Source organism: Peromyscus maniculatus, chromosome 3, assembly GCF_049852395.1.
Source record: "Peromyscus maniculatus bairdii isolate BWxNUB_F1_BW_parent chromosome 3, HU_Pman_BW_mat_3.1, whole genome shotgun sequence".
NCBI classification, from domain to species: Eukaryota; Metazoa; Chordata; class Mammalia; order Rodentia; family Cricetidae; genus Peromyscus; species Peromyscus maniculatus.
Window position 1 is genome coordinate 54,254,962 of NC_134854.1, and position 20,850 is coordinate 54,275,811.

The following is a 20,850-nucleotide window of genomic DNA, read 5'->3' on the forward strand; positions in this document are numbered from 1 at the left end:
TATGATAGCCAGATACATTTCATTATGTTCTGTATTATGAAGCACCATTGAAGGAGGTCAGAAGCTTAAAATAACTGATGTGCAAGGGAGGTCTTCAGCTGTTACCCTTAACTTCACTAGCAACAGTGAAAGACAAGTCATTTGTACACAGGCAAGAGTTCTAGTTAGCTACCTTTGGATTGGGCAACTGGGTTTCACCATCCTTGGCTACTGAGGCATATTATTGGTTTTAACAGAGAGTCTTTGAAGACAATGTGGATAGAACACTGAAACTTATGGCTGACCTTCTCTGAGAATATATGTACCCAGCAGATGAAGGATCTTGGGAGCTGTTGCTTAGCACGTAGAGAAATTTAAATGAGAAAGAGAAGGAGGGTGACAGTGTAGAAGTGAGAGTGAGTTTGGGGGTTCCTCTTGTTACATTGTGCAATGTCTGTTTTCTAAAAGCTTTTGTGGGCTCTCTCCACCACAAATGAAGGAAGGAAGGGGAGATGCTTATGGTTTATGTTCATGGTTTCACTGTTGTACATAGAATATGAGTGAAACTAAGGCACCCGAGGGATGAAAATGGAATTTTAAAAAAGTATTGCTCGAGTTTCTGCTAGAGTTCAGGAAGCCTTTTCTGTTTAGCTGAGTGAAGCTCAAGGTAGTTGAGTCCCTATTTTCAAGAGGGTTCTCTGATGGCTCTCAAAGGCCAGGTTCAGGGATGAAATTGGCTCAGCTCCTCAAGTGGAAGTCAGTGGTGCTGGTTTCCCACTCTGACGTGGAAGCCTGTACCTCTGCCCTTGAGCTGTCCTGATTGTTCTGGAGCAAAGGTGCCGTTGACGACGCGTCCTGTGCCCACAGCCCACCCTCCCGCCTTGGCCCCGTGCTCCAGTTCGTGGCTTGCCTGGAACTTGCTGCTTCCATGTGTCATGTTGGCTTCACTGCTATCACCGGCTTCTCTGGATTATTCCCTGTGGCTGGCCTGATTTCCTTTTTTTTTAATTTTTTTATTTTATTTTTCTTTCATCGCTGTTGGTGATGCGCTCATTTAATTTCTGTTTAAACTTTGTATGTCTCTCTTTTTCTCCCCGGCTTGTTCCTTGTTTGTCCACGCTGTCCTGCTGACCCTGTCTCCGCTGCTCATTCCCTGCTGCCTCTAGCATCCATCAGGTGCAAGCTGCGGACCTGCGGCGAGTGTCAGCTCCCCCCGGCTCCTTGACCATGTGAGTACAGTGCCATTCTGTTCTGACACTCTTTCCCCAACTCCTCCTCCTCCTCAGGGCTAGATCACCTGAGGCATCCTTTTCCTCCACAGGTCTGCTGCTCAGAGAAGGGGGACCACCTAATCATAGATGCTTTCATAACCCTCTTTTTTTTTTTTTAAATGTGAAATGGAGCAGGAGAGTTCTTTGTGCTTTGTATGTCCCAGCACTATGTATTTGCGCCTTCATCCTTCTATGAAATACTTTAGGGCCTGGGGTTGTGTGGGTCAGTGTAACAGTCTATGCTAAGCATCGTTATTTTTCAAAGTGTGACAGGACTGTTGGACCATAGCATTACAGATATAGTTGAGGAAGTGCTTATGGCCCTAACATGGTCTGTGGAGCTTATTTTTGTGCCAAAGAACCACAGCTGTTATCCAGTAACCAGTGACCCTGAGCTGTCACTGAGTCAGCTGAAATTTATTATTACGCATAGTTAGAGGTTTACGCTCAATGTACTTCAGGGGATTTTCATTTTCTGGTGAAATTAAATAAGTGGAAATATTAGTTTTAGGATTTTACTTTAGCATTTTTTGGTGCTAAACAGTGATTTGGCTTTCTTTCTTTGCCCCATATAATATTTGTTACCTACTGTTTATCATGCTTCAAGTACTCTGCTAGATGCTTTTCATCTATTAAGAAATGTATTCTCCAGGTGATACTATGCATGTGTAATAGCACTCTCCTTTCTGTGTGCATGTCCAAGGTCACACACTAACAAGCCGTAGACCGAGACTCAAACTCAGGCAACCAAGCTTCCAAACTCATGTTGCCTTCCACCTCGCTGGAGTCTGTGTGTTTCTCAAGACCCAGTGGAGTGATGGCATCCTCAAAGAATTCTTCCTTGATTCCTGTTATTGGAGTCTGTCATCCCTCACTGGAGCTCACTGGTGATGAATCTGTTAATAGTTTCTGAAGTTTAATTTGGTTTGCATTGTCTGAAGTCTCTATGTGATTGGCACTATATCCCTATGAGCCTTTGTGTTCCAGACCTATCCACAGACCTTGTCAGAGCATTGCCAAAACAAGCCACAGTTGGTGGGGTCAATGAGTAGGAAAATATGTGTATGAGGAACTGTGTAGAATCTGAAATCTACTGGTGCTACAAAGTACTTCCAAAAGCTTAGTTACTCGACCTTGTTTTCATCTTATAGATGCCCATTTATTTAGAACTATGTATTAACCAAGGAGTATTTCATTTTTCCCTGGCTGAGTTCTGGGTACTGCTTTATGCTGCAGATCTAGTTAGTGACCGGCACAACGACTTAGTACCCATGTGGAGCACGAGGCTTATAATCAAACACTCAAGACCCAATAGGGTGATGGTATTTCATTTCCAATCTGCTGATGCTTGCAGGGTAAAATTCTTCGCTCTGTAGGCTCCTCAGTAAACTTGTCTTGAAAAAACTGGCTGTCAGTTTTCTGATCCTGCTCTTAGCAGCTCCACTGACAGAGATCAAAGTCATGAGAATGTCAGCAACAGAAGTGGGTTGTGAGAGCAGTTGAATTTCTATCCCTAGCATGGTTGTTTCAACACTGTAGCCATGAATCTTAAGTGGGGATGTTTGTTTTGTACTCTAGGGGCGGGTTGTAACAGTAAGATAAATGGTGGTCATTTCCATAGGTACAGCAGAAAGTAGGTGTGGCTGCTTTAAAACTACAGCATTATGAAAATATTTTGTCCGTGTCGTACTATTACAGCATACAGATATTACAGCTTTGAATAACAGATGGGAACAGTTGTGTAATAAAACTTAGGACAGCTTGGTGGCATATAGAAACCAGGTGGTGGTACAGTCTCTCAAATAGAGCAAGGACATGGAGAGAAGCCCAAGCCCAGCAATTCATTTTGTGCCTTTCCATCATGAACGGGCGGTGGCTTAGCCTCCTCTACCCACGCTGTGTGAGAAGCCTAGACATTCTCAGCTTGCTAAAGGTGCTTTGCCCCTGTGACAGTCCAGACCTGGCATCCTGAACTGAGATAGCTTGGTTTTCTGTTTCTCTCAGAATTTGTTTTAAATAGATGCTCTTGGAATCTTTGGAGGGGCCCCTCTGCTGCTCCTAAAGCTCCTTGAAATGATCTGAAGTACCCTTTTCTGGAAAGCATCCTTGTCTCTAGTTTTCTGGTGACTTTTTTTTTTTTTTTTTTTTTTTTTTTTGTAATGCAGTGATAAGAAGGTAAGACGTAGATTGTTAGGGGTCATGACATAAAACTCAAATCCAAACACATACAAACTTTTAGCTCTATGGAAATACTTTTAAGGTTTATTTTTATTATTTTAAAATTATGTGTGGGGGTATGTGCACATGAATTCGGGTGCCAGTGGAGTTCAGAAATGGACAACTGGATCTCCTGAAGCTGGAGTTCCAGGTGGTTATAAGCAACCCTGATGTGGGTCCTGGGAATGGAACCCCTCCCCTCTACAAAAGCAGTACATGTTCTTAACCATGGAGCCATCTCTCCAGCCACTAGCCTTATGCAATATTTTGATCCTGTGTAGCCACATATGAATTGATGGATTTTAAACAAAAGTGTTTAATGCTCCATTCACTAAATAAAACAATGCTAAGCTAAGAATATTTATACACACACCTTCTACAATGTACAATGAAGCTTCAAGTGTTAATAAGCTCTATGTGATAAGTGTCCTCAAAGGGAAGTAGTCACTGGAGGGCACGTGCGCAAGCTTCATTTCTTAAATTGTGAATAATAGCGTTAAATCCTTCAGCCACTCACTCCAATTTAGCATCTGATAAAAAGCACATGAAACCTCGAAGTGAGGCTTTCTAGAGTTCTTTCCTCCTTTTGTAGCCACTTTTCCCCGGGTTCCATTTCCTCCTTGCTCTTCCAGCATAAAAACAAAATAATGTGATCCGTTTACATTTGACTCATCGTTGTCATCTTTCACCACTATTTACTTCAGACACCAGATACGCTGGGCTATTAAAGATGTTGAGATCAAAAAGCTAAGTTCTGCCCTGGGGAAATGAACATGCCAGCCACAGACCTGATTGAGCTGACTGTAGTGCAATTACCGCACAACACGGCAGCAATAGAGAGATCTGAAGTGCATTTCTAGGTTGGCAACTTTTTACCGAGTGTTTGTCACGGCTGATTTTGTTTTCTAAATATGTGAAATTAATATGCAGCAACATTGTTTCTTCTGGCGTCGTGTCATGAGTCTTAAAGCAAGTGTAAATTCATATAACCATCACCCTCACCAGGACACCGATAGCGTGTCACTGATTTTCCTCCACAGTTCTGCCCTGTCATTCACCCCATTGTCATCGGTTGCTCTCGTCACCCAACATCTGACAGCCCCCGATCACCACAGATTTGTGGCTTTGAGATTTCCACAAATAGAGAGTCAAGTAATATGTAACACACTTCAGCTGAATATAACATCTTTGATATTTATTCAAGTTGTCATCTGGATCAGTCATCTGTTGGTTTTTATTTTTGAGCTGCCTTCCATTCTGTGGCTGTTTCCACTCACCCACTGAAAGATACCTGGGTTATTGCCAGTTTGAAATGATTGTTAAGAATGCTCAAACCATTAAGGAGTAGATTTTGTATATATAAAAAAAAGTTTTTATTACTTTGGTTAAATGTCTGGAAATGAGGTGGTTGGATCCACATGGCAAGTAGATTTACTTTCCTTAATAGGAGAGCAAAGAGAAAACGGTTTTCAGAGTGGTTTTGCCATTTTGCCTTTCTACCAGTGATGGATGATAGTTCTCATCGTGCCCTATTGCATCTGGTATTCTGCTGATGGTTGCACCATCAGCTGTAACTATTAATCTCTGTGGTGGGAGTATGGTTTTGTTACATGATAGTTTCGTTTGTGTTCCCAAGTGGTTGACCATACTGAACATCTTCCACATTCTTATTTGTCATTTACTTATTCTCTTTGCAAATGTTCAAATCATTTGTTGGTTGTTGGTGGTAGTTATTTGGTTGGTTGGTTTCTAAGTGGGTCTCATATATCCCAGGCTGGCCTCCAACTCACTGTATAGCCTAGGATGACCTTGAAATCCTTGTGTTCCTGCCTCTGCACCTTGAGGGGTGGGATTATCGTTGACTACTACCTGACAGGGTGTATTTGATGCTGGGAACGGAACCCAGGGTTTTGTGTTTGTTAAAGCAAGTATTCTATTAACTTAGCCATGTCTGTAGCCCTCTGGTTGCTTTTAATTGGTCATGTATTTTCTGTCTGTTGAATTTACTTTGGTCCTTATTGTAGATCCCAGGCCTTTAAAATATTCTCTCTGTATATGCCTCTTGTGTTTTCAATATTCTGATAATCCTTTGGACAACAAAGTGCAGCAAAAAGTTTTAATGATGATTAGGTGATCAGTTATTTTTAAAAGAATATTTTTATTTATTCTTTGAAATTTTTATCCACGTCATCACTGTGTCTTGATCATATCTCTGCCACTCACTCCTCTCCTCCTCTTCTAGGTTTCCCTAACACCTCTCCCTCCAATACTACATGTAATACTTTTTCCTCCCTCTCTGTGTCCATCCCTCCCTCTTTCCTTTCCTTCCCTTCTCCTTCCCTTCACTTCTCCTCCCTCCCTCCCTCCTCCCTCCCTCCCTCCCTCCCTCCCTCCCTCCCTCCCTCCCTCCCTCCCTTCCTTCCTTCCTTCCTCTTATCTATATAGCCCACTGAGTCCAATTAGTGCTGCCCATATATTCATGGTTATAGGATCACCCATTGGGACATGGACAACCAACCAGCAGCCATACCCCCAAAGAAAAATGCCTGTTTCTTCACCAGTAACCACTAACTGCCAATAGCTCTTCAGCTAGGAATAGGGCCTCAGGATCCGCTCCACCATCTTTGCTGGATTTTTAACTGGCTTGATCTTGTACAGGTCTTGTGCAGGTAACCACAGCTGCTGTGAGTGAGTTCATTTGAATACAATAGCTGGGTACTGTCCACAAGACAGAATTTTACTTGTCCCACCCAGTCCTCTGGCTGTCACATTTTTTCCAACCCCTCTTCTGTGGTTTTTCCATGAGCCTTGGATGGGTGGGGGTGGGGTGGGTGGTTAATACAGATAAGCCATCTGCTATTTGCCTATGGTTTTAAACATCTTAATGATATTTGATTGGAACTGTACTGAATATGTAGGCCAATATAAGAACTAATGAGGTTTTTTTGTTTTATTTTTGTTTGTTTATTTGGTTGTGTTGAACGTTGTAATCCTGAAATGCTTTTTTTTTGGCCTATCATTATAGTAGTTTTCAACATACAGACTTGTGCATGTTTTACTGGATTTGTACCTAGTTATTTCATTTTTTTGTATCTATTTCTAATGATAATTTTGGACATTTTAAAGGTGCTGGTTTTCAGTGTCTCAGTGATAGTCTATAGAATAATGTGATTCTTATGCACTGACTTTATATTATATCCTGTGGCCCAGCTTAAGAACTATTTTTAGTTTGAATTTGACAGCATCCTCCAGTTTATCAATTGGAATAGCTTGCTCATTTTATTCCAATCTATATACCTGTGTTTCTTTTGCATTGTTGTATCAGCTAGGGTGTCTAGTATGGTATTAAGTAAGAATGGTCACCCTTGCTTTGCTCTTGATTTTAGGAAGCCATTCTTGTTCCCACTGTTAGGTTAATTTCAATTTATGTTATGTGTGGGTGTTTGCTTGCATGTATGTCTATTCATCACATGCATGCCTGGTATCACCTGAGGACAGAAAAGGATGTCCTATCCCCTGGAATTGGAATTTCAGATGGTTGTAAGTTGCCATGTGAGCTCTAGGACTCCAACCCAGGTCCTGGGGAAAGCAGCCAGCACTCCAAACTGCTGAACCATTTCCCTATTTGTTAGAATTTGCCAGTGAGTGAGGCCATGTGGGCATCAGGATTTTTCTTTCAACCTTTAAATATTGAAGGACCTGGGGGCGGGAGAGAGAGAGAGGAAGAGAGAGAGAGAATGTTCAACAGGAGAGCTTGGTGCTCTCCCTGATGATCTGGATCACAACTGCCTATGACTCCAGTTCCAGGGGACCTGACAGTCTCTTCTGGCTTCCCTGGGCACCAGGCTAGCACATGGTATGTATACATGCATGCAGGCAAATATTTATACACAGGAAATAAAAAGGTAATAAACCTTTAGCTAGTTGATACAAATATTTTAGAAGTTCTAGGACTATTCAGGTTATTTATCTTTACCTTGGTGAATTTTTATAGTTGTTTGATTTTTCAAAGAATTTGTCCATTTCTTGTATGTTGGAAATTAATATGTATGGGATTGTAAAAAGGATTGCCTTATCTCTTTTATTTCTGTGGAGTCTATAGCGAGAGTTCTCTTTCATTCCTGGTATTTGTAATTTGATGTATCAGTCAGTCTTGGCAGAGTTTGGTTTCATCCCTACCCCCTCAAATTGTCTGTTGGTCACATTGCCCTTCCCGGTCGATTCCCTGTTGAAATGTCGTTGGGTTTTGCCCTTTATTCCTTCCTCTCTTTTGCTCATGTTGAGTTTGTTTTGTTTAATCTTGTTCTGGCACCTTAAAGAATTTGAGTGTTTTTCTTTTTCTTTGTTGTTTTCTTTTATCCTTAGTAGACAGATGACATGATGAAGTTTAAGCCACAAGTTCTGATTGTCTACAGGGTTGGAAAATGCTTTTTGGTGTTCTTCCATTGGTCATCATGTCCATACCATGTCACCAGTATAGAGCCCGAGCAGGGTTGGTCTTCTAGCTTCTTAAAGTTGATGGCCAGATGCTGAGGATGATGTTCACATAAATGCCTCCTGGAGAGAGACCCTGAGTGCAGGACACAGAAACCTTTATGAAGTCATTTTCTGAACTTCTTCTCGGCAGTCATTCCTCTCTTAGTCCTTCAACCAGAAAATTAAAGCGTCAGTTACTTCCCTACGATATGTGTTTCCTGAAATGGTGTTTGTGCCTAGGACTGTGACAGAAAGAGAGAGAGAAGCAACGAAGGTTGATTGCACCCTCTGGGCATCACAGTTCCTGAGATCAGAAAGGAAATCCTGTTCTTGATGTTAGTAGTCTTAGCTATTTTAGAGCCTTTGTCATGGTGGCTGCCAATACAGTGAAACAGCCCAAATCTGAAGTGTGAGTAAATGAACGGGAAAAATTATTTTTCTCAGTGATTCAGTTGTGAGGTATCCCTTTCTTGAACTCAAAGCAGAGCCCAGGCTTCCTCCAAGCCCTCTCCCTGCCTACATCTGATATCCACTCTAAGCATAGATGCTGCTGGAGTCCAGCTGTGGTCTACAGGAGGCAGAGAGCGAAGAAGCTCACTAGCAGGGAGAAGAGAGTCTGCATTCGGGCCTCCTTCCCCAGTCTATTGCTAGTTCTCACTTTCCGAAGTTCCCTTATGGCTGTTTTATTGCTTTATTTAGTTAGAGAGAAAGAATGGTGTAGAGCTCTCCATCCATAAGATCACCTGGGCCAACATCCCAGGTCTAGAGCATCTCCAGTACACAGGTCCATTGTCCTGTGTTTTTCCTTATTACCCACTCCAGCTATTCAGCACATGCCATACAGCTCAGGGCTACAAAGCATCTCTGCTGACGCCAGGGCATCCTAACTACCATGGGCATATGTTACATGTAATACACTGTCCTACACCAAAGTTATGATCTAGGCACAAACAGCATCTGCCTGATGGTAACTGTGGTTTTGCTTACTGCCTTGGGGAATGTAGGGTTAGAGACAGACCCAGAGGGACACGGTAACTTGCCATATCTGACCACAGGCTGAGTGTGACTCAGCTTTGCAAAACTGATTTTGATAAATGAAGGCTTCTTGGTAAAGGGTAAAAAATAAATTGATTTTCATTGCAAAAGTAGAGTTTGACAGACAGAAGGAGAAATGTTGTCACTATGCCATTTTTTTTAAGGTTCTGTTTTGGGTTAGATTTAAGAGTCCCATAGTTGAAAAACTGCAGATGCAGAGCCAAGAGCCTGCAATCTTCATGACTGAAGCAAACAGGCCACCCACCTGCGGTTTAATGTCTGCATGCCTCTGGTCCGGGAGGTACACTAGTCTCTGCAACTCATTAGAAAATTCTGTAATTGTCTTCATCAGCTAGGCACATCAAAGCTTTCCTGACATCCCCTTAACCTTGTGTGGTATATCATACCACATCTGCCTGTCTTGTTTCTGTAATCCCAACCTTCTAATTAGAAAATAAGACTTGGAATTGGAAGATACACGTTCTGCAAACGGCTTTCTCCTTTTTCTTCTTTTGATAAAGTCTTTACTTCACCAAGGACAGACAGTATCAGGAAGCAACACAAGATCAGATGGGTGAATATCCAAACTGTCATCATAGAGCCTTCATCCAGTGACTGATGGAAGCAGATGCAGAAATCCACAGCCAGGTGCCAGGCCGAGCTCCAAGAGTCCAATCAATGAGAGAGAGGAGAGATTTTCTGAGCAAGGATTCAGTTTTACACATTTTAGATGTTTGGCTCTTTGAAGTTGCAGATTTCAAGCGTTGTTATTAAAAAAAAATGGTTTAGAAAGATACCTAGTTAAATTCTAGCACACCTGAAGGATTTAGAAATTCTTAGAAGGGCTAGTGACTGTGCTGTGAGTATAGGCTTAGCAGGAATGGTCATACTTCTTCCTGCAGAAGGGTCAGCATCAGGCTTAGCAGGAATGGTCATACTTCTTCCTGCAGGGAGGGTCAGCATCAGGCTTACCGGGAAGGGCCATGCATACTTCCTCCTGCAGGGAGGGTCAGCATCAGGCTTACCGGGAAGGGCCATGCTTCCACCTCCAGTGAGGGTTGGCTTCTGTGTTCTCCTATTGCAGGGGTCAGTACAGGGCTCCGGAACCAGTACACTTATGTAAAGGCCCAATGCATTAAGGATTTTCTGGATGTTGAAAATTATGTCACATTGCTTTTAAAATTTATATTTATCAGTGAATTATTCATATCTATGTAGGTGGATGGACAATCTTTAGACTCAGCACTTTTTATATAATGAAAGTTCACTTCAAGAGTAGGGTGAGTATTTGGGGCTAGTTTTGCTGTCCTGGGTATGCAGGGCATAAGGGACCATTGTCAAAGTCAGCTTTGGGATAAGAGAGAGAGAAGCCTTGGAAATGTTTGTGAATCAAACATGCTCTTAAGTGTATTTATTGAGTAACAGAAAAGGGGTGAGAATGATTTATGTGTATTTTTTAGCATTTTTTTTTACATTATCTGTTTGAGATTTTTTTGTGCACATGTGTTATTACACATGTTTGGCAATCAAAGGGCATTATGGGAATTAATTTTCTCCTTTCACAATATAGATTTCAGGAATTGAGCCCAGGTGGTCAGGCTTAGGGCCACTGAGCCATCTTGCTGGTTTTAACAAAAAATAATTTTTAAAATATAAAATAATTTAGGATTGGGAGCTGTAGTTCAGTGAAGGAGCATTTAGCTAAAATGTACAAGAGCCTGGATTTGATTCCCCTGTACTGTAAAAAAGGGAAGACAACCATATAAAACTCTAGCCTTAAAAAAGCAATAAAAGTTCAGTGAACACCAAGTCATGGTTTCAGTTTCTCCTGCATGGCATATCTTCCATCAGGAGAAGTGGAAACTGGGGCCGAACAAGCCACACCAGGGCTGTGTGGAGTTTACAGGGCTTTGGGGGCCTTCTTGAAACTTGGGAGAGTGAAATGTTTTATTTTGTCATTTTATATAGTGGTGTGTGTGTGTGTGCGTGTGTGTGTGTGTGTGTGTGTGTGTGTGTGTGTGTGTGTGTGTGTGTAAATATACATATTTGTTAATTTTAACTGTGGGGTTAAACCAAATCGTAGGCCCTCACTGCAATGGGATTGACACTTCTGTGAATTTTCTTGGACTTCCTTAACAAAGCACCGCACACTGAGCAGCTGAAGCCACAGAATTGTGTTTTCTCGTAGTTCAGGAGCCTGGACCACCAAGTCAAGGTGAGGCCAAGGCTGGCTTCTGAACCCTGTCTCCTAGACCTGGAGATGGCTGTCTTCTCTACATGCTTCCATGGAGTCTTCTGCACATGTCCACCAGATTCCTTCTTTCTATAAAGAAAATGGTCTGATATGCTTGATTCCACCATCACAATCTTATTTTAACTTAATTTCCTCATGACATACCTATTCTCTGCATATTCCAAGTCATATGCTGAGACACTTGGGATATAGAGGTGGGGCACGACTTGTCTTGTAGCAGCACTTACTAATTGCAATGGACTTGGACTTTCGTTGTCTTCCTCTGTGTGTCACTAGCAGGTTGAAGACAGCCTTATGCCTAGGCCTTGTACTCATTTAATTCTTGAAAATAATTTTTATTAAAGGATATGGAGGGGGATGAAGGAAATTGTCCTTTTATGTAAGCACATTTTCAGAATTCATTACATGGGTTCAGAGTGAGGTTGTTGGCCCATCTCCAGAATCATTTTCTGTAAAATAAAGTAGCTGAACAAGAGATGCTTTCAATTTAGTTCAAATATGAACTCCTAAGACAGCATGGTTGTTATAAGACAACCATGAAATGGCTTCAGACTGTAAATGGAAAGGGAAGGAGTCATTTTGATCATCTCCATGAACAACATTTATTTATAAACAGATTCTCCACCCAGGAGAGAAGTCTGTAGGAGGTTATCACTGTAGTTACTGCATTTGAGAACAAAAGAGCCATGGCTCACCTTTGCTCCAGCACTGTACTGGTAGATGATGTCTTCCGGCACAGTTAGCAACAAGAACATATCAATAGCAGTTTGTTTTGAGCAGTTCAAGAGCCTGTTTTTGTTGGGTTACATCGCTGACGTGGTGATGAACCACCAGGCACATTTCACTTGTAAGAGAGTTTGAGTTTAATTACACTAATTCAGTTGAGTTTTCCTGGTCTGTCATAACACACTGAGACACTTGCATGAAATAAAAAGAGCGTGTATTTTACAAGGCATAAGAAGGGAAAAAGGCTGGGAGATGCATCTGCACTGAGCATTCAAGACTTTGGCAAGCAATTGTGAACCTGAAACAAAGAAATAAGTCAAAACAAAGAAGAGAAAACATTAGTTCCTAACTAGTCAAGACAAAATAAATTTCTAGAAGTTTCTTTGAGAGCTAGATTTTTTTTAAGTTTATAAATATGATTATAAAATACTTTGTGGGTCAGTGAGATGGCCCAGTGGCTACAGGCACTCCCTGCCTTGTGTGCCTGATGACCTGAGTTCACTCCCTGGAACCCATATAAGGTAGAAAAAGAGAAATGATTGCACAAAATTGTCATCTAACTTCCACACACATGCTGTGGCACGCATGCCTGAACACACATCATGCACACAAACCCAATAACACATAAGTACATAAATAGATAAATAAATAAATGGCAAGCATACATAAAATGTTTATGTGTACTGCTAAGCCATTTAAGAAAAAATGTTTCTTATGCAGTGTTTAAGTTAAATTTCTTGGTTTTATTAGTTACTTTTGTCATTGCTTTAGCCAAATGCCTGGCCAGAGGGAAGGTTACCAGAGGGAAGGTTTACTCTGGCTCAAGAGTTGAGGGCACAGCCTAGCATGGTGAGGAAGGCCTGGTGCCTAGAACACCTGTCAAGGTGTGGTTGGAGGAGTGCCAGGCTGTTTGCTCACATCTGGGCAGATTGAAAACAAAAAGAAGAACACCAGCAGTCACCTGGCTTCCTCCTTTCCCAGTTTTATTGAGATTTGTCTCTGGCCATGGGCTGTTGTCACCCACTTTACGGGAGACCTCCTTTCTCAGTCCTGTCTGGAATTACCTTCACAGACACACCCAGAGGCTGGGTGTCTCTTAGGTGATTCTGAAGCCAGTACAACGCACAGTGAAGATTACTCGTCACATCTGGCCAGTGCTGACTTCTTATTTTCTTCATCTAGAATAAAGCAGGGACTGTTCTCCTGATCAAGTCTCTTTCCCAGGAAAGCAAGTCTAATGCATGATTTTCAGTGTCTCATTTCAATGGGGACATGGCACTGGAGTACACACATCCCAAGATTCCTGACCCAGTGGGCTTAAAGCATAGCCGTAGGAGTCATTCTTTTATTAGTATAGCAAAAATTTCAAGGCACAGGGTAGTAACTTTCTAAAGAAAAGAGTTATGGTTTTTTATTTTTAGCTCACAGCTTTAGAGGCTAACTGTTGAAACAGCATGGCATGGGCTTCTGTGAGGGCTCACCTGGGCTGCATTACTTCATGCAGATGGTAGTATCATATGCAAGAGTGAATGAGAGGTCACTTTACCAAACATGAAAGGCCAAGGAGCCTGGAGTCCTATGATCCCTTCCGAAGCCAGTGCCCTTAACTGACCTGTAACTACTCCTGTTGTGGCCACACTCTATTTTCTGGAGGAACAACATGTTGCAGTAGTTATTGATTTTTGCTCTGTTATTACTTCATGTTTCTTGACCATTGCTTTTATTACTTTGATGGACTATTTTTAGTCATAAACAAACAAACAAACAAACAAACAAACATTAATTCTTTATCTCATCTCCCCATTGGTTTGTATATGAAATAAATGTTGCAACATAACTATGGCAATTTATTTTGCCTGATTTTCTTGGTATATTCATTCAAATAACACTATTCAGTTCACCCAAGGACGCTGAGAGTTTGGAAGGGGGGCATACATACCTGTGTTTGTAAACTTAGTCCCAGCGCTCTTCCTGTCATGTGTGAAAGGCCACACATCTTCTTCTGTGAAATAACATTTTTTTAAAGCTGTGCAAATCATAGCACTTCCCCCATACCCATATCCAACAAAAGAAACTCAATTTGTCATCTGTGAATACGATTTAACAGGATAATAAAACAGTCTGGGATTGTAAACCCATGTGAAGCTTTCTAGACAGCAAATATGTGTGAGATCTTTGTTTGCTAAACAGACATTGAGTCCTGACATAGAAAATGTCTGTCACAGGAGAGCTAAGTCATCCTGATGGCTTGTGAGTCACATTATGTCTCTCTGGCTCCATCCCAGGAACTCCTTGTTCTCATGATTCTCCCTCCAGTCAGAACAACAAAATAACATTCCCTGCTATTGCAGGCTACAGTCCTAAAAAGTACCTCAAACCAGCATTTTATCCTAGAATCAATCCTAAGACACTTTTTAGTCACCAGGAACCCTCTATTTCATGGATTTGTTTCTTAATGTGAAAATGACTTTGGCCTGATAGGTTAGAAGCACAGGGACTTAATTCTGCCCTTGCTTCAGTTCCCACTGTTATTACGTTGTTTTTATTGTGATTATTACAAAGCTTTGATTTTAATTTCCACTGGTGTAGATTCATCGTGTGTGGTATTGGGTTACATAAGGACATCTTCATTGTGTAATGTACCTTGAACATACAAGTATATAATGTATTGTTCTCAACCGCTCTTCGTCCCAGCTATTCAAATCTGCAGAACTTTATTACAAAACAAAAGAAAACAAAACAAAACAAAAAACAGGAATGTTCTTTCTCCATTGAAATCCCACATGTCCTCATTTCTGGTGTGTTTCCTCTTCTTTGCCTCCCACCATGGCATTTCCTCAGTGTTCATGCTTTTTGAGCATAGAGCATTATTTGGCCTTGAGAGGCAGGAACTTGGAGATGTTTTTCCTTGAAGGTTGTCATCTTTAATTGCCAGCATAGCAAATAACAGGGCCAAGAGATTCCGCCTCCCCATGAGAATTAAATTTGTAGATGGTCTCTGATTACAGGTCGAGATTCTTCTCCATTTACATGATAGCTGTTAACATGTTAAAAGCTTATCATATATTTCGAGAGACAGAAGCACAGCTGTAGGTGATTTCCTGACCCCAAAGTGCTCATGATTTAACAGGTGGGAGGAAGCGAGATCATCTTGTCCTGGTCATGCTTGCATTTCAAACAATGGGCTTTTAGCAATGTGCTTTTAGCTGCAGGGAGCTTCTCTGGGTTCAGGGTGATAGTGGTAACTTGGTCTGTGGTAGGTTTAGTGGAAGGATTAGAGAAGCATGGACATTAGAAAGATGCTTACAAGAGAAGGAGAGGCACAAGAGAGGAAGAGGGACTTATCAGAGGCGTGGGTGGTAAGTCAGAAGCAGCTTCCAACAGAAATTCAAGAGAAAAAGAAATTCTGGGAGGAGAGCTAACCATTGTGGAATGCTGCCTGATTGTGAGTTAAGGTGAGAAATGAGGATGGACTCAGCGTGCAGAAATGGAGAGGGAGGAGGTGAGGATAAGATAGCATGAACTTGTGGAGAGGAAGCACTAGTTTGGCAGTCAACTGTTCTATAGCTTCGAAAATCAATGTGACTCTGGTTTGGAGTGGTGCAGGTGTGGCGGTTTGGTGTGGTGCAGATGTTGGATTAGGGCATGGTGCAGATGTGGGGTGGCTGCACACAAAGCTATTAGAGTTGACTGAATAGTAGCAATGATGACATTCAGGGCTGCAGGGAGAAGCAGCTGATTGGGAGCCTTTGATGTATTGATCAAGGCTGTTGGCCCTTCACCTCCTCAAGGAAGAAATAATGAAACCTGGCAGCTGCTTTCCAGTGTCATGGAGTAAAGCCATTGCTGTCCCTCCCCTTTGCCTCCTTCCATGACATGAATACAAACTTGGTAAAACATGTAAGGAATAGTTACCACATAGATATTTCATTCTGTAACAGATTCATTTAGCACACAGTTTCAAAGGATAGAAACTGACTACAGATTTCTGAAGAAGTATGGAATTACAACACACACTTGAAGGTCTATAGGGAATATACAAATTAAATTTTATTCTATAAAAGTGTCTGGAAATTTGGAAAGAATAGTAAAAAAAATTCTCTGATATGTTTGCACTTGTTTGGCATTAAACCTGTGACTGATTCTCTCAGTGACTTAAAACATATTATATACCAAAGCAGTATTAGGATGGCCAATATAGAAATGATGGAGAGGGAGATTTGGACTCTTTGGAGAGAATTTTCACCTGCTTAGAATGACCTGAACAAAAACTGGGCCACTTCCATCTAGCATCTTATTCCTGGATGAAGATCATGCCCACAATGAGTCACCATTTGAAGATTCCATCATAGGAAACATAGCATCATATGGAACAATGAACATTGAATTAGGTAAGATCTAAGATACCTCTCAACTCCAATGCTTCCATGATCTTACAGGAAGATCTAGAGAGATTGCTGCTGTATCAATCAATCTGTATGTTGGTACAGTACTCCAGTCCTTTCACAAGCAGGAGCTGTAGAGACTGAGAACTGTCCTTCAAATAAAATGAACAGCCTGAGGCAGAGGAGATGGCTCAGCAGTCAAGGTCAGTTTTGTGCAAGCATGATACAAATCCCTGGCACTCATGTAAAAATTCAGGTGTAAGCACACATGTGTCTGTAATGCTAGTTCAGCGAAGGGGCAGATACTGGAGACCATAGGAGCTGGCTGGCAGCTTAGTTCCAAGTGTCTGAGTGGAATAGGCCGAGTCTTATAGATCAGGGCATCTGGTGTCCACTTCTGGCCTCTGTGATGCACCCTGGACACACACCAGCACATATAGCCTGCTGTCTTAGCTTGGGTTACTATTGTCCCAATGAAATACCATGACCAAAAAGTCAGTTGGGGAGGGAAGGGTTTATTTGGCTTATACTTCCATATTGCTGTTCATTATTGAGGGAAGTAAGGACAGGGACTCAAATAGAGCAGGAACCTGGAGGTGGGAGCTGGTACAGAGGCCATGGAGGGATGCTGCTTACTGGATTGCTCCCTATGGCTTGCTTAGTCTACTTTCTTATGAACCCAGGACCAACATCCCAGGAGTGGCCCCACCCATAATGACCTGGGCCTTCCAACATCAATCACTAATTAAGAAAATGTTCTACAGGCTTGCTTGCAGCCCAGTCTTAGGGAGGCATTTTCTTAATTCAGGTTTCCTCATCTCAGATGACTTTAGCATGTGTCAAGTTGACATAGAACTACCAGCACACCCTTGTACAGAAGAATGAATAACCTATGAAGGATTCTGCAGTAACATATCTGATATGGGATCACATGACAACCTAACACTAATATAATTTTTGGATTATTCTTAATGAGATTCAAAACTTCTGTGCAATTTTAGATTCCTCAGGCATTGTTCACTTCTATGGACAGAAGATAATGGAAGATGAGTATTTTGTGTGAATTTGGCAGGTGTCAAAATTCCATTTTAAATCTCTGCTCAGAAACCTTGATTCAAATTGTTTTTATTGTAGAAGCCTTCTTGGATGCATCTGTATTTAGGTTATTTTCAGTGTCAGTTGAAAAATACCCAAAGGAAAATTTCAGCGATTTCTAGAAAATTCCTGAAGGAAGCTATTGATTATAATTGTGTTTAAATAAAGCCTAGCTTGGCAGCTGATGTAAAGAATTGGCGGTAGTTGATCTAGGCTCACTATAGTTTAACTGAACACCATGCATCCTGAGGTGGGCTGTTTCCTTTTAGGTAAGGACTTCTAGTTCTTGATTCTCTTTTAATCTATGTGGATCCCACTAGAGATACAGTGATAGGTGGGAAAAGTATAACTCTGCATGGATTTACCTCCCGCAATGGATGGTGATCAGACAGAAGACAGAAATGGACAGCCATGTCAGACTTGTGTCTAGGGTTTGCAAAGAGAGAGCCCACTGGAAAGCCACTCCAGTGCCAACCTGTGCTCAAGCCTCACGGCCATGGGCAGGTCAGGAGAACTCACACATATTTACTGGAAATGCGGGCAAAGTGGCACCGTAGGGGCTGGAATTGCAAAAAGGAAGTGACTCGTTCCTGCTAGAATTTTACACTAATAATTAACATTTTAATTACAAACCCTTCATAACATAAGGACTAGTTGAAAGACTTCTATTAGAGATTAGTTAGACCGCCAGACATGGCGGTGCAAACCTTTAGTCCCAGCACTCAGGAGGCAGAGGCAGACAAATCTCTGAGTTCAAGGCCAGTGTGGTCTATAGAGTGAGTTCCAAGACATCAAGGGCTACACAGAGAAACCCTATCTCAAAAACAAAACAAACTAAAAAGATTGGTTAGAAACACACTTTGTTGTACCTAGATTATGCTCAAGTAGAACCTTGTATTTATTTACATGGGTTGAAAGAATTTCATTTGTATTATTAAATCAAGCCTGAAGGTAGAAAAAAGACAGGGTTGTGATTTTTTTTTTTTTTGTCTTGGTAAAGAAAACCCACCTTCTTTGTGATTCTGCATAAAAAGGGTGCATCTTGCAATTAATTAAAACAGGAGATTCATAAGGTATAGCATGTAGAATGATTATATAACTCTAAGGGTCCTGTCTGCAAAATGAATTAAGATTTACATTATTAACATCTTTGGGTAAAATTTCTTGCAAACATTCACTCTCTCTAATTGTATTCCTAGTCAACAGACTTTCATCATGCAAAGGTCTGCTGTCTGGTAATCAGAGCCACCTCTGGGGAGGCAGCTCAGTAGGGAAACACTTGCCTAGTGTGTAAGAAACCCCGAATTTAGTTCAATTCATAGGAACCCACACCCACGGCGGCGGCAGGGGGGGGGGCTGGGAGAGAGACAGACACACAGACAGACAGACAGACAGATTGCCACCAGCATTTATGAAGGAATAGAGAGTGGTGAGAAGCAGGTGCACGTTGAATGGCACTGAATACCCAGGGAGTTGTTGTGATGGATGGTGGTCCTTCCCTTCCAAACTTACCAGGCAATAGCTGTGTGCTATGTGGCTAAGAGAAACTTCTGTCTAGAGATTGTTGAAAACCCATGTGTGAACTAATGAGAGACGATTACCCTGTGACTTTTGAGGAAGTACTTCTGGGGGGCATTTGAGAGTTAAGTCCAGAATCATGAATTTCCAATCTGTATAAGGATGCAGAAGAAATTAGTGAGAAATTGACAATCCCACCTCAATAGAAAGAGCAGCTCACAGATTTCTGGATCTCTTCTAGGAAACTCAGGGTCTCCCGGAAGTCAGGTTTAGAACTCTTGATATAATGCCTAAGTCAATATGGGTTGCTTGTTGTAGATGTTGGCATGGAGACAAATTTCTTTATACTCAAGTGAGGAGTCTCTTCTGTGCTCTGTTAACTTCCTTAGCAAAATGTAATTTTAGAAAACTAATGCAGGGCTATTCCCCAGACTCCAGGGCACAGCTCTGTTGTCCTCCACCTTCAGTCAGCCAGTAATGGGACACTAATATAATGTGACATAGGAATAAAATTGAATTGCTTGGCTTTCACTTAATTTCAGTGCACTTTCTGTCCCCTGTGTTTTAGCTGTCCGGTTCCTTGCCATTAGCTGGCTTCATGACAAACCAAGTGGGAGAAAATCCATGAATGTGGAATGTCACAACACCAGCCAAGAGAGACAGTGTCCCCAGGAACCTCGTTAGAAATATCGAGGGAGGTTCTTGTATTAGTTACAAATTTCTTCCAGTGTCTGGAAGTAACAGATGCTAGGGTTAGGGAGATTCTTGTTTAGGAGAGAAATGGGGAGGGTAATTATCAGAATGATATTAGCAAATGCCTGTTTGACACTTGGATTGTACCAGGCACTTTCCCAAGGTGTGTCACATGCACTGACCCATTCTGTTCTCATATGAGGTTGATCCTGTTGTCATCGTCTTTCTTAGGAGGAGACTGTATCACAGGTTAACCAGAAGGTGGAAGAACCGCTTCAGATTCAGTCAGGCTGCTTTGGAGCCCAGTGTCTCCCAGCAGTTGACTATGTTGCCCCTGCCCTCCACCTACTTCTTAGACAAGGGTCGAGAGTGATTGAAAGAGGATTTCCATTATTTAGTCTATGCTCTAATGCCTTAAAACATATCAATGGGCTTCAGTTAACATTTTTAAAGGTTTTAAGTCACATTTAATAGGAAGCAAAACATGGGATAGCTTAAGGCTTGAGTTAAGAGAGTTCCTATTGCTGTGTGTTGTAAGTGGTTGTAAGAAGGCGAGAGCTAAAAGTGAGAGGAGGAAGGAAGCAAAGAGGAGTCAATGCTGGTGAGTGACACAGTCCTGGAGAAGAAATGAAATAAGATGTCAATTCACTTGGTATCTGGAAAATTCTATTCAAATATTAGGTCCTATTGTGTGATCATAGTGAGCTTTGAGGAAGTTTGGAGCCCGGTGTTTCTGGAGGCAGCATGGTGTCGGGTGGAACCAGAGGGCAATGTGAGAAGTCAGGAGATGGAAGTGGGCAGAGAGGAAACAGGCTCTGTTGGGTCTAAGATGGTTGTTACACATGGAAGTAGACAGAAGGACTGGCCAGTAGTTCTCTGAATTCTGTCTACACTTGGCAACTTCTTCTCTAACGAGGTTGCTCTTCTTGCCTTTAACCACCAGAGACAGCTAGAGCTCAGTGGTACTTGATCCACTGTTATCTTAGAGAGTGTTTACACAGAACTCACTCTACCCTGTACTCTCTGGGCCTGCCATCACAGACTGTGAAGAACCATAGTCTTCTAGGGCTTCAGCCTCCTTCTGGTCTGCTCAGTTTGTGGGGGAAAAATGCCAGTTACAATCTATGAAGATTACTTGGGTGAGCTTGAGAATTAAAAGATGACACCCCTTGATATGGGGATAAGCACTTGAAACAAGTGT

At 41.8% G+C, this 20,850-nt stretch overlaps 1 protein-coding gene across 5 annotated transcripts in view; it reads left to right on the forward strand.

Annotated features, from left to right (window-relative positions):
- Dgki (diacylglycerol kinase iota) overlaps positions 1–20,850 on the forward strand; it is a 452,147-nt gene that overhangs the window by 297,970 nt on the left and 133,327 nt on the right. For 2 of the 5 annotated variants that reach the window (XM_015989976.3, XM_042273058.2), the window contains exon 21: positions 1,146–1,208. The exons of the other annotated variants lie outside the window; for them this stretch is intronic. In XM_015989976.3, the coding sequence (XP_015845462.1) occupies positions 1,146–1,208 (63 nt within the window). The remainder of the gene's footprint in view (positions 1–1,145; positions 1,209–20,850) is intronic. 5 annotated transcript variants of the gene reach the window in all.